Consider the following 12,236-nt stretch of genomic DNA (forward strand, 5'->3'; position numbering starts at 1 on the left):
ATGGTACTGGTATAAAAACAGACACACAGATCAATGGAACAGAATAGAGAGCCCAGAAATAAACCTACACCTTTACAGTCAATTAATATTTGAGAGAGGAAGCAAGCACATACAATGGGCTAAAGATAGTTTATTCAATAAAATAACATTGGGAAAATTGGACAGATAAGTACAGAAAAATTAAACTAGACCACCTTCTTATACCACACACTAGAATAAATTCAAAATGGATCAAAGACTTAAATGTTAGACCCAAAACCATAAAAATCCTATAAGAAAATATAGGCAGAGAGATTTCAGACATTGTTCATAGAGATTTTTTATCAGATATATCTTCCCAGGCAACGGAAATAAAAGAAAAAATAAACAAAAAAGGAATATGTCAAGCTAAAAAGTTTTTGCACAGCACAGGCAATAATCAACAAAATAAATAGACGACCCACAGAATGGGAGAACATACTCGCCAATATATCTGCTAAAGGGTTAATATCCAACATTTATAAAGTACTTACAAAACTCAACACCAAAAAAACAAACAACCCAATTAAAAAATGGGCAAAGGACCTGAATAGACACTTCTCCAAAGAAGACATACAGATGGCCAATAGACATATGAAAAGATGCTCAATATCACTAATCACCAGAGAAATGCAAATTAAAACCACAATGAGATACCATCTCACACCTGTCAGAATGGCTGTCATCAATAGATCAAGAAACAAAGTGCTGCCAAAGATATGGAGAAAAGGGAACCCTTGTGCATGGTTGGTGGAAATGCAGACTGGTGCAGCCTCTGTGGAAAGCAGTATGGAGATACTTGAAAAAACTAAAAATGGACCTGTGTTTTGACCCAGCAATCCTTAGTGTTTGAACTGAGCTAAGCTATGTTAAAATATTCGTATTTCAATGATTTAATATGAAAAAAGAAATAATTGAATAATTAAAAAGAAATATGAATGAAATAACTCATTAATATTGTTCTTTCTGATTACATGTTGAAATGAAAATATTTAGAACGTTAAATAAAATATGAAAATTCATTTCATTTGTTTCTTTTCACTTTTTATCTTGGCTACCTGAAAATGCAAAATTATGTCTGTGGCTTGTATTGCTCTTCTATTGCAGAGTGCTGAACTAATATATCTCTGAGATCTTCTAAAGCACATTCTAGCCTTGAACAAATAACCATTTTAGTAAAGATGGTTAATGACAAGGATAACTAAGTAGCTATTATATAACAAGTAGTAAAATACATGTAAACGATTTCACATTTAACAGATTGGGAAATAATGCTTAGAGGAGGTATATAACTTGTTCAAAGTCACACAAATAGTAAGTAGTAGTGGAGAGATTCAAATCGAAATCTAGCCTATGCACTCACATCATTCCCTATATATACTCCAAAATATCTGCCACTGTGGCTACACTTGTTCTCAAGAGAAAGCTAATATGGAGGACAATTTTAAATGCATGCACACCTAAAGGGAAAAGGGTTCCAGTAAAGAATTCTTATGCTACTTTCCTGTAGCCCTTTACTTATCAGTGAAAGACTTTCCTGAAGTAGAAACGTAATTCTAAGCGTGTCCCCAAGCTCTCATTTGGACCTGCAATCCCCACAGCCAAATTCCTCCCCATCCTTTCTCCAATGGCCTCCAAGAAGCCTCAAAGAGGGGCCAAATGTTGAAGATGATGTTACTTAGGGATAAAGAGAAAAAAAAATTAAAGAAATCCTATGTCTTATTTTCTTCTCGAGCCTAAATGTGATCATGTTCAGGAGATCAGAAGTGAATCTCAAGGCCACCTGATTTCATTTCCTAAGACCATTTTTAAAATTTCTATCTAAAGAGAGAATAAAATTAGACATGAGAATTTCACTCAACTACTAATTTCCTGTAAAACTATCTTCCTGCAGGTTAACTTTTTGAATGCCTCTGACATCTCAGAAGAAACTCCAAGTCTCGTAGGTTTTCTTACTTTGTTGCTTTCTTTGGCTCTTTAATCCTATCCACCAAGCCACAGAAACACTAATGCAAATAATTAGCAATATATTCCATGTAATCTATATTGCTGTATTAATATTGGGTAAAGAAAAGTAGGTAAAGTAACATAGCTGAAAGCCTATCATTTGAAAATTTACTTTTCCTTTTTCAGAGGATGTAGCATGTTTGCAGTTTTTGCAGACTTCCAGAACACCATAACAAAGCTGTCTTGCAATGTTTTTGCTGATGAAGGGTCTTGCCTTTAATTTACAAAGAAATAATGTTTTTAATGTGCCTCTGTGAGGTGCAATAAAGAGAAGTGCAATAAAACACCTATGCTTCTATTCACATTTTTGCTGCCTTGATCACTGCTTCCTTTGCCTTCCCTGAGTTTTCTTATGCATGGAGACAAAAAGGAATACTAGTCCACAGTATTCAGTAACTGCTCTTCCCAAGCCCCTTTGAGGAGGCCTTCTCAATCCTGTGCTCTGGAGCAGACCCCCAAATGGTATGCCATAGGCGTGCTGTGCAGAGGGCTACAGATGTGCCAGGATATTCACCCCCCTCAGCCCTCAAGACAACTGGGTAAGGCTTGGCGTGTTCAGGGTTCCTGAATCAGCTGCTTCCAACTGCAGCTTTGTCTGGTTGCCCCTGTGTGGCGCACAAACATCACTTTTACTGTTTCATGGTGAGAAAAACAACACTGACTCTTCTCTTCATGAGGCCCATGTCCCATCTTTCTTGTTCCTCGGTGTTGCTCCTTGAGCTCTGCAGGTACACACCTCCTTCCCCTGTGCTTCCTGTTTTTACCCCAGTTAGATCTCCAACTGCAGGCTGTATTCCCTCACTTTCTCCTCTTCCACTTCTTTCATCTTTAAAATGCTTCCATCACCTCTTCTTCAGTAATTTAATACTTGTTATTTATTACACCCTCCTTTTACAGTACTCCTGCTTCTTCAGGTAATGCTAATATCCTATTTATAGATCTCAAAATCCACTTTGAATTGCTATAGTCTCACTATCAAGTTCGTATTCACTCTTAGAAGGGAGGATGAGCTTACAAACTCTGTTCAGTCCATGAACTCTGAAAACCCTCTCCTTAACAGAGGCTTTATACTACTGCGAAGTCAAAATGACTTTGAATTTTCTCATCGGTAAGAACAGTATTATGTAGCCTGTTTTCTTTCTACCTCCTTCTCCCTTCATGAGACATTCAGTCCAAATATCTGACCTAAGCAGTTTGTATAAGCCAAAACATTTCACTTCAGCTAGACAGTGATGATGGAATTAAGTGAAAAATTCATTTCCTCCAAACTTCTTTCTTCAATCTCAGATCTTCACTACATATTCATGACAACCAAATTCAACACTACCCCCACAACAGCATCAATCCCTTTGTCACTTTGGTCAGAAAACCCCAGTTTGCACAACTTCAGCAGCAACCCCTCACACCATATTCTACATGAAAGGCTTCAGTGATGGGTATCCTAATCTTCTCTACTCTTACTAAAAATCCCAAACTCTCTTCATCATCTACATCAGCACCTAGCAAACTGGCGTCTGTGGACTACATCTAGCAGTCCATCAGTTTTCATAATTAAAGTTTATGGAATATATGCTCATTCATTTGCATATTGTTTATAGCTGATCTCATGCTACAACAGTAGAGTTGAGTTATTGCCAGAGACTACAGTGTCTAAAATGCCTAAAATACTTATTGTCTGGCTCTTTAGGGAAAAATTTTGGCCAACCCCTGAATCTAGAGTCAAATTGACTAAAGACATAGGCCAAAGGTTGTAACTGATACTTGGTTTGGACCATATAACATTTTTTTAAAGCACTGAGTTAATGGTGAACATTAAAAATCTGATTTCATTTATAAATCAAACCTTGTAACTTATCTTGAAAACCAGCAGATCTAGCCGCATGGGGCACACATTCCTGCATGGCATCAACCGGTCAGGGGGTGTAGCAACTGCCCCCTTGAGACAGATGTGCACAGCTCTCCACTTTGCCACAGGCCCCATCTAACTACCTTCGGTCATTTTCCTTATTCTTGACTCTGTGAGCATAAAAGCTTGCAACCACTTCAGCCATGAAATTCTTCATTTTCCTTCTCTTTGCTCTTAAGTATTGTCATTGTTCATTGTAGTGTCAACTTGGCTAGGCTCTGGTTCCCAACTGTTTGGTCAAACACCAGTCTTGATATTGCCGTGAGGTTATTTTTTAGATGTGATAAACATTTAAGTCAACAGACTTTGAGTAAAGCAGATTAACCTTCATAATACGGGTGGGCCTCATGCAACTAGCTAAAGGCCTCAAGAGCAAAGGCTGAGACTTCCAAAAATGGATGGTGGTGTGCCTCCTGAATATCTCCAGTCTCAACACTGCAACATCAACTCTTCCCTGGGTCTCCAGCCTGCAGGCCTGCCTCATAGATTTCACAATCACATAAACCAATTCCTTTAAAAAAGTCTTCCTCTCTATATAAATGCACATCTTACTGGTTCTGTTTCTCTGGAGAACTCTAATACACATACCTATAATCCCATCACCCAGTTTTGCTGTATTAACGGAAAAAATGCCTTCTTTCTTTCCAAGGCAAATAATATCTTCTCATTCATTCACAGCTTCCCCATGGTCCAGTATTTGAATGACTGCTCTCTATAGATTATGACCTCTATCTATGAATATACCAACTAATCCCCTGAACTCCAGCCAAACTGGCTTAATTACAGTGCCATAAGAAAGTCTCTACTTTTATATCTAGGCACTATTTCTCATAACATCCAAACAGTCTAAAATGGCTTTACCTTTTTTCTCTTTCTGCTTTCCCAAATTTTACTTATCCTTCAAGCTCAAAGCCCTGTATGCTTTGCAAAAGCTTCCCTAGTCACTAATTTGTTCTTGTTTTATACCTCTCTATTACTATCTGTAAAATTTTTAGTAATTATCATGACATTATTAGTGTTTTTTAAGCCTCACATTATTTTTCTTAATTATTATGTGGTTATATTTTACCTCCCTTAACAAACTGTAAAATCCTAGAAAGCAAGGACCATACCCAAAACTCTGTCCTATCTCTGCAGAATCTAACACCACAGCTACCATCTAAAAGATAACAATTTTATTTGAAAATCAGAAGGTCCGTGAAGTTACTTATAATACTGTTTTCTGATCAGAATGAAGCAAGGAGTTGCTCTATCATTAATTATTCTTTTCTTGTCTTCCCTCCATCCTACTTTTTTAAAGAGTCTCCAAGAAGCTGGAAGAAGTCAGCAACTAGCACAGCTCTGTCACTGGTCCTGACAACAGCTCAGTGATTGCAGGGGGTGAGGGAGTGGGGATGGGTAGAGGTGGAAAGGGGTATAGAGGAGATAAATGGCAATGAGAAAAATACAATAAAAAATGAAAAAAAAAAGAATACTAGAATGTAACCTTGATGAAAGTGGAAAATTTATCTGCTTTGTTTACTATGATAGCCTTAGCACCTAAAAAAGAACATGGCAGAAAGAAGATGCTCAAGCAAAGATTTGTTAAAAGAGCTGCTCCATCTACAAACAATGAAACAGAACAGCTACTATTTTAATGACCTTACATTAAAGCACTTTAGATACTTTGGCCTTAGATATTGTTCAGCTATTTTAGGTTAATCGAAGACCATTACTTTCATCTTTACCCTTAATTTCTTTAATCAGAAGTGACAAGTGTGTTTTACTCTATATGCCTGGTTTTTCACTAGGACATTTTATCTTTATCTCATGTAAATCTGCATAGTAATAAACTACATGTTTGTAGGCAGCTAATCAAATCCTATGTACATTGTGCATATCCTTGGTTACTATCCGATGGCTCAAGACATCAGTAGAACACAATATGACACCTCAAAATATAAAGCAAATTCTATTTTTTCTGTGACTAATATTTTGGTGAAGTAAATATATATATGTAATATAAATACAACAATACATTTTAACATAAGTAGTAAAATAGAGTCTTTAATTTTTATTTAAAAAAATTCAGTCACATATTAGATTTCCAAAGCATATTTTAAGTTTTAAAGGCTGTGAAAACTTTTGCTGTGATTCATGAATGGATAATAACTTTAAAAATTGTAATACAGAATTAGTCATACCTTTGTTTATGAAGTTTTCTAATTTTAGATTCATAGTAATCAATTAGGCAAAGCAACCTAGAAACCAGAAAATAAATTTAATTATTTTCAAAATGTGATATTGTAGCATTTACTGTTCTCTATATAATTTCAAATTATAGTGACAAATGTACAGATACTCTAGCAAGTTTATAAAAATTTTAAGTGGTTTTACCAGAAGTATTATACTAAATCATATATATATCAAAGATTTTATTTATTTACTTATTTATCCTTTTTAAATTTTTTAAAATTCTTTTACTGCTGTTCAAGTACAGTTGTCTGCATTTACCCCCTAGCACTCTCCCCCCTACCTCAGCCATCCCCACCTCCCTCCCCTCCTTCTACCCCTCCTTGGTTTTGCCCACATGTCCTTTAAGGTTGTGCCTATTTATTTATTTTTAGAGAGGGGAAGGGAGGGAGAAAGAAAAGGAAAGAAACATCAATGCATGGTTGCCTCTCACGCGCCCCCTACAGGGGACCTGGCCTGCAACCCAGGCATGTGCTCTAGACTGGGAATCAAACCAGCGACCTTTTGGTTCACAGGCTGGTGCTCAATCCACTGAGCCACACCAGCCAGGGCCTAAATCATATATTTTATATTAATTTCAAAGTATAGTTTTAAAAATAACCACAAACATTATATCTCAACATATTAAATGTATATTCTCCTTGTCACAACAATTCTACCTCTCTCTGGCATCATTCCCACAGAAGTATTTGCTCAAGGTTGTAACTCAAGATTATCAAAGTTGCTCATTGTACCATTATTAAGGAAAGTAAAAATGCAGAAACAATTTATTCTTCAACAAGGAAAAAGTTATATAAATAACAGCACACCCATACTATAGAAAATGCTGAAGTATTAGAATAATGTAGACTTCCAGTCAAGATGGCTTATATCCTCATATAACCACATCAAAATTACAACTAAAACATAGAACCACCATCACTCAAAAGCATCAGAAATCAAGTTGAATGGAAATCTGACAACTACAGAATTAAAGAAACCACATCCATTCCAAGTGATAGGAGGGGAAGACACATGGAACAGCTGGTCCCACATCCACATGTGGTGGGTAAAAATTTGGGAGGGCTATTTCAGGAGTAGGGAGTCCCAGTCCCACACCAGGCCCCACAGCCCAGGGTCCCAATGCCAGGAAGCTAAGTCCTCATAACTTCTGGCTGCATAAACCAGCTTGGATTGAGTTGGTGAAAGAAATTTCTGGAGTCCCAAGCAGTTCCCTTTACAGAGCCCACACTCAGACTTAATGAGACTCACTCCCTCTGGGCTCAGGCACCAGGGTAGCAGCTTGAAAGACACAAGTAGCATACGGAGAAACTGAAGTGTTTGGCATCAAGGTGAGAGCTGGGAGACAACTTTCAAGCAGACAGAAAGATGGGCAGAGGCCACTGTCCCTTTTCTGAGCCCTCTCCCCAGAGCTGGCAGGCAGGTGCCATATCTGAGACTCCATCAACCTGGCTAACACTGTTTGCCCAGTTTTGGAGATCCCCTGAGACTCCATCCCACCCAACTTGTGGGCCCAATCAAGCTCCTTTTCCGTATGAATGGCTGGTCTTGGCTCATGCTCCACAACTTCCTAAATCCTCTCAAACAAGCAACAGCTGGCCTCAGTGAGCCCCCAGCCCTCATACCTCTTGCTAAGTGGCCCCAGACCCAGGTACTAGCAGCAGCCAGCCTAGATTCACAGCTTGGCTTCACTTGGGAATCTCCAAGACCAGCACAAAGAGCAGCCATTTCAGATTGCTTTATAGCTCAGGCAGTGTGGCCCCAGGCAACACACAGATTGGGGCTGACCTCGGCCTGCACCACCTGGGAAACTCCAGAGCAAGTGAACCAAGTGGACAGCTATAGATCACATCAGAGCACCATCACCCTGCCCCAACACAGCTGATCCTCCACAGAGGGCAGAGGTTGGTGGTCAGTGATCACAGCCAGTCCTCGCAGCTGACTGGCCTGGGTATATCCCTCCCTTTGATCTGCCAACAGCAACCAAGGCTCAACTACAAGAGGAAGGTATACTCAGATCACATGAAGGGTACATCTCAAGTACTCAATTTGGGTGATAGGGAAGGCTGTGCCACTGGAATCTATGAAAATATAATTTTTTTAAAAAGCGGTTATCTCTAGGATATGGGAATTAGGAGGGGTAAGCAGATCTGTAACATTTACCTTTAAACACTTTTATATTCTTTGAATTTTTATAAGCATGCACTGCTTCTATAATTAAAAAATCCTTGAAGAAAAATAAAGTAACATACTTTCACATGTTATTCTTTTTAAAGTAAGAATTCATACTATTTCCCTCCTATCTTGGGAAACTTACCAATCTCCTCCCTTTAGAACTAATTCAACCAATTGTGATTTTAATATAACCTTCTGGATTATTCTTTCTCTTCAACCTTTCTCCATCCCAACACATACCAGCTTTCATATTATCCTGCAAATATGCTTTAATGTCCTTTATAGCCTTAAAAGTCCTCTTACCTTTATACTTGCCCCTTATGCCACCATTCCGTATCTACCGTTTTTCTTAAATATATTTTATTGTTATTACAGTTCTCCCATTACCCCCCCTTCATTCCCCTCCATCCTGCACACCCTCTCCCACCCACATTCCCCCCTCTTTAGTTCATGTCCATGTGTCATAAGTTCTTCAGCTTCTACATTTCCCATACTATTCTTACCCTCCACCTGTCTATTTTCTATCTACCATCTATGCTACTTATTCTCTGTACCTTTTCCCCCCTCTCTCCTCCTCCCACTCCCCTGTTGCTAACCCTCCATGTGTTCTCCATTTCTGTGGGTCTGTTCCTGTTCTAGTTGTTTGCTTAGTTTCTTTTAGTTTTTTTTTTTAGGTGTGGTTGTTAATAATTGAGTTTGCTGTCATTTTACTATACATGTTTTTTTACAGATAAGTCTTCTTTTTCTTAGGTAACATTTCATAACATAAGGGCTTTGTGGTGATGAACTCCTTTAGCGTGACCTTATCTGAAAAGCACTTTATCTGCCCTTCCATGCTAAATGAAAGCTTTGCTGGATAGAGCAATCTTGGATGTAGGTCCTTGCCTTTCATGACTTGGAATACTTCTTTCCAGCCCCTTCTTGCCTGTAAGGTCTCTTTTGATAAATCAGCTGACAGTCTGATGGGAACTCCTTTACAGGTAACTGTCTCCTTGTCTCTTGCTGCTTCTAGGATTCTCTCCTTCATTTTTACCTTGGCTAATGTAATTATGATGTGCCTTGGTGTGTTCCTTCTTGGGTCCAACTTCTTTGGGACTCTCTGAGCTTCCTGGACTTCCTGGAAGTCTAATTCCTTTGGCACATTGGGGAAATTCTCCTTTATTATTTGTTCAGATAACTTTTTTGGTTGTTGTTCTTCCTCTTTCCCCTTCTGGTACCCCTATAATTTGGATGTTGGAATGTTTAACGATGTCCTGGAGGTTCCTAAGCTTCTCCTCATTTTTTGAATTCTTATTTCTCCATTCTTTTCTGGTTGTATGTTTTTTTCTTCCTTCTGATCCACTCCACTGATGTGAGACCCAGTTTCCTTCCCATCACTATTGGTTCCTTGTGCATTTTCCTTCATTTCACTTATTGTAGCCTTCATTTGTTCATGTAATTTGTGACCCAAATCAACCAATTCTGTGAGCATCTTGAGCACCAGTGCTTTGAACTGTGCATCTGATAGGTTGGCTATCTCTCAGTTGCTTAAAAGTACTGGCTCTGGGGCTTTCAATTCTGTTTGAGCCATCTTCCCCCCAACCTTTGGTCTGGTTGCACCTGTTACATATGAGGGGCGGAACCTTAGGTGTTCACCAGTGCGGGGCACCCCAGTTGCTGGGTTGTGACATTGTATGTGGGGGTGGGGTTCGAGAGGGAACAATGGCACTTGCTCTGCTCTCCATGGGACCTCAGTCCCCTCCGTCGTTTCCCCTGAGAAAACTGGGCCCCTCTGGTGCCAATTCCCATGTGGCTGGGCCCGTGCACCCCGTGGGACCCTCCGAGGACCTCTCCTGTGAGGCTGGGAGTCTCTCCCTGCACCTCAACCCCTACAGGTGTTTTCAGTCAGTGCCCCAAGGCTCTATTTCCCAGCACTGTGATCCTGGGTTGTGCACAGTGCCTTGCTTCACAATTCCCACCTCACTGGGTCTGCCGGTTGCCATCTCTTGGCCAGGGTCTGCCAGCAGCCACCTGCATGCTTAGGGTCCACCCGCTATGGTCTTGCATGCCCTGGATACCTTATGAGCTTGGTCCCAACACTCTCTGCTCTCCACGCCTCAACCCATTCCCGGCTGCCCAACTGTGCCCCTCCTACCGGTCTGGATGAACGGGTCTGTTTTAACTTCTTAGTTGTCCAACTTCCATACAGTTCAATTTTCTGTCAGTTCTGGTTGTTATTCTGTTTCTAAATTATTGTTGTCCCTATCTTTGTTGTGCGAAGAGGCACAGTGTGTCTACCTATAACTCCATCTTGGCCAGAAGTCCATGTCTACCTTTTCCTTCATTGCCAACTTCATTCATTCCGGGTAACTGTTACCTGCTACCTTCAACAAACTTTTATGGAGGAATTATTTGTGTCAAACTGAGCATTCTGAGCAAATAAGACAGGAAGAAGGTAAACACATAAACTGATGAGGCAGCATGTAACACTTCTTAATATCTTCTCCTCCTTGAAACACTCTGTTCCTTGGTTATCCTGACACCTGAATACATAGAACTTCTCTTCTGCTTCTTTGTCTACCTGAGATTTGGAAGTTCTCTGGAGTTTAGTCCTTCCAACTACAGGCCTAATATTTCTACATGGCTGACAGAAGGTATCTAAGCACATGCCCATAAACAAATTGATCATCTTCCCTCCCCGTTCCTCAAACCTAGCATGCAGTCTTACAATCTTTAACTCCTCTCCTTCTTTCTTCAACTATAATCAGTCAGTCTGGGCAATTTCTGCAATTATTTGCTTTTAGCCTTAACACAGCCTTCATTATCTCTCACCTAGACTATTACAACTCAATACTAACTTGTCGTTCTGTCTCTAGGTTTAATTTCTTTGCTTAGAAATCCTGGGGATTTTTATCATGCTACACAGAAAGTAGACCCCAGTTTATGAGATACACATAACCATTCCCAAAATCAGTTTTAAAAAAAATGATTAATCTACCCACAAATCAATATATGAAGCAAACCTTACTGTCTATCCAAGACGGTATGAGGAACTCTTTTGCAGAGATAAGAAAACACTCGGTTTTGAGTAACAATGCGCTCTTCTTCCTCCTTTTTTAATCTATAAATATCCTTTTGCAAAAAAGCAATAGTCTCTTCTTGCTCCAATCGTTTTTTCTTATAATACTGACATTTTGCCTATAAGAAAATTTTCAAAACACATGATTATGGTATGCACATCTAGAACATGCTGTCTTAACAATATTGTACACAAAGCCATCTTCACTGTTTCTATCAACCTGCTTCATTCAAGGACTTCAGTATTGAGGCTATTTTTAAATGGGTGCAAGCTCCAGAAACAGTGTCATAAATGTGAAAATGTTAATAAGTAAAACAGGTATAAAATGGAGGAAACTGGAGAGTTTTGAGCTACGATGTTGAAAGCACACTGGAAAGGCAAGGGGAGAAGCAGTAAGACCAAGAGAGAAGCAGGAGAAAAATGAAGGTGACTTGGACCAGAGTGGAGACTAAAAGAAGAAAGTTTGGAGAGGAAAATTCAGGAACTGAATTTTAGGCATGTTAAGTTCTAGATGCCTCTATTAGACATCCGGCAGATATACCAAGTAGGCAGTGGGATATGAGTTGGGAACTAAGGAAAGAGGTCTGGGCTACAGGTTTAAATAAGGTGCTAAGAACTAGACTCAGCATCACCAGGGAAGTTAGAGTATATACACAAGAGAAAGCGTCTAGGGATCCCAACACTGAGAGGTTAGGGAGATGAGAAGAATCAGCAGTGGCGTCAGAAGGAAATCAAAAGAGGAGATATTCTAGAAACCAAGAGAAGAATCTCAAGAAGGGGCAGTAACAGGTCCAGAAAAGTAAAGACCACTGAATTTAGCAACATGGAAGTCCCTGTGAC

The 12,236-nt window shown here is 39.4% G+C and overlaps 1 protein-coding gene across 7 annotated transcripts in view; it reads right to left on the reverse strand.

Moving 5' to 3' along the window:
• CEP70 (centrosomal protein 70) overlaps window positions 1–12,236 on the reverse strand; it is a 62,705-nt gene that overhangs the window by 27,479 nt on the left and 22,990 nt on the right. For 6 of the 7 annotated variants that reach the window (XM_036030708.1, XM_036030714.1, XM_036030711.1 and 3 more), the window contains 2 exons: window positions 11,346–11,515; window positions 6,115–6,171 (listed from right to left, as the gene is read on the reverse strand). In XM_036030708.1, coding sequence (XP_035886601.1) covers window positions 6,115–6,171; window positions 11,346–11,515 — 227 coding nt within the window. The remainder of the gene's footprint in view (window positions 1–6,114; window positions 6,172–11,345; window positions 11,516–12,236) is intronic. The other variant, XM_036030713.1, reaches the window with a different exon arrangement.

The sequence above is a fragment of the Phyllostomus discolor genome, chromosome 7 (assembly GCF_004126475.2).
Source record: "Phyllostomus discolor isolate MPI-MPIP mPhyDis1 chromosome 7, mPhyDis1.pri.v3, whole genome shotgun sequence".
NCBI classification, from domain to species: Eukaryota; Metazoa; Chordata; class Mammalia; order Chiroptera; family Phyllostomidae; genus Phyllostomus; species Phyllostomus discolor.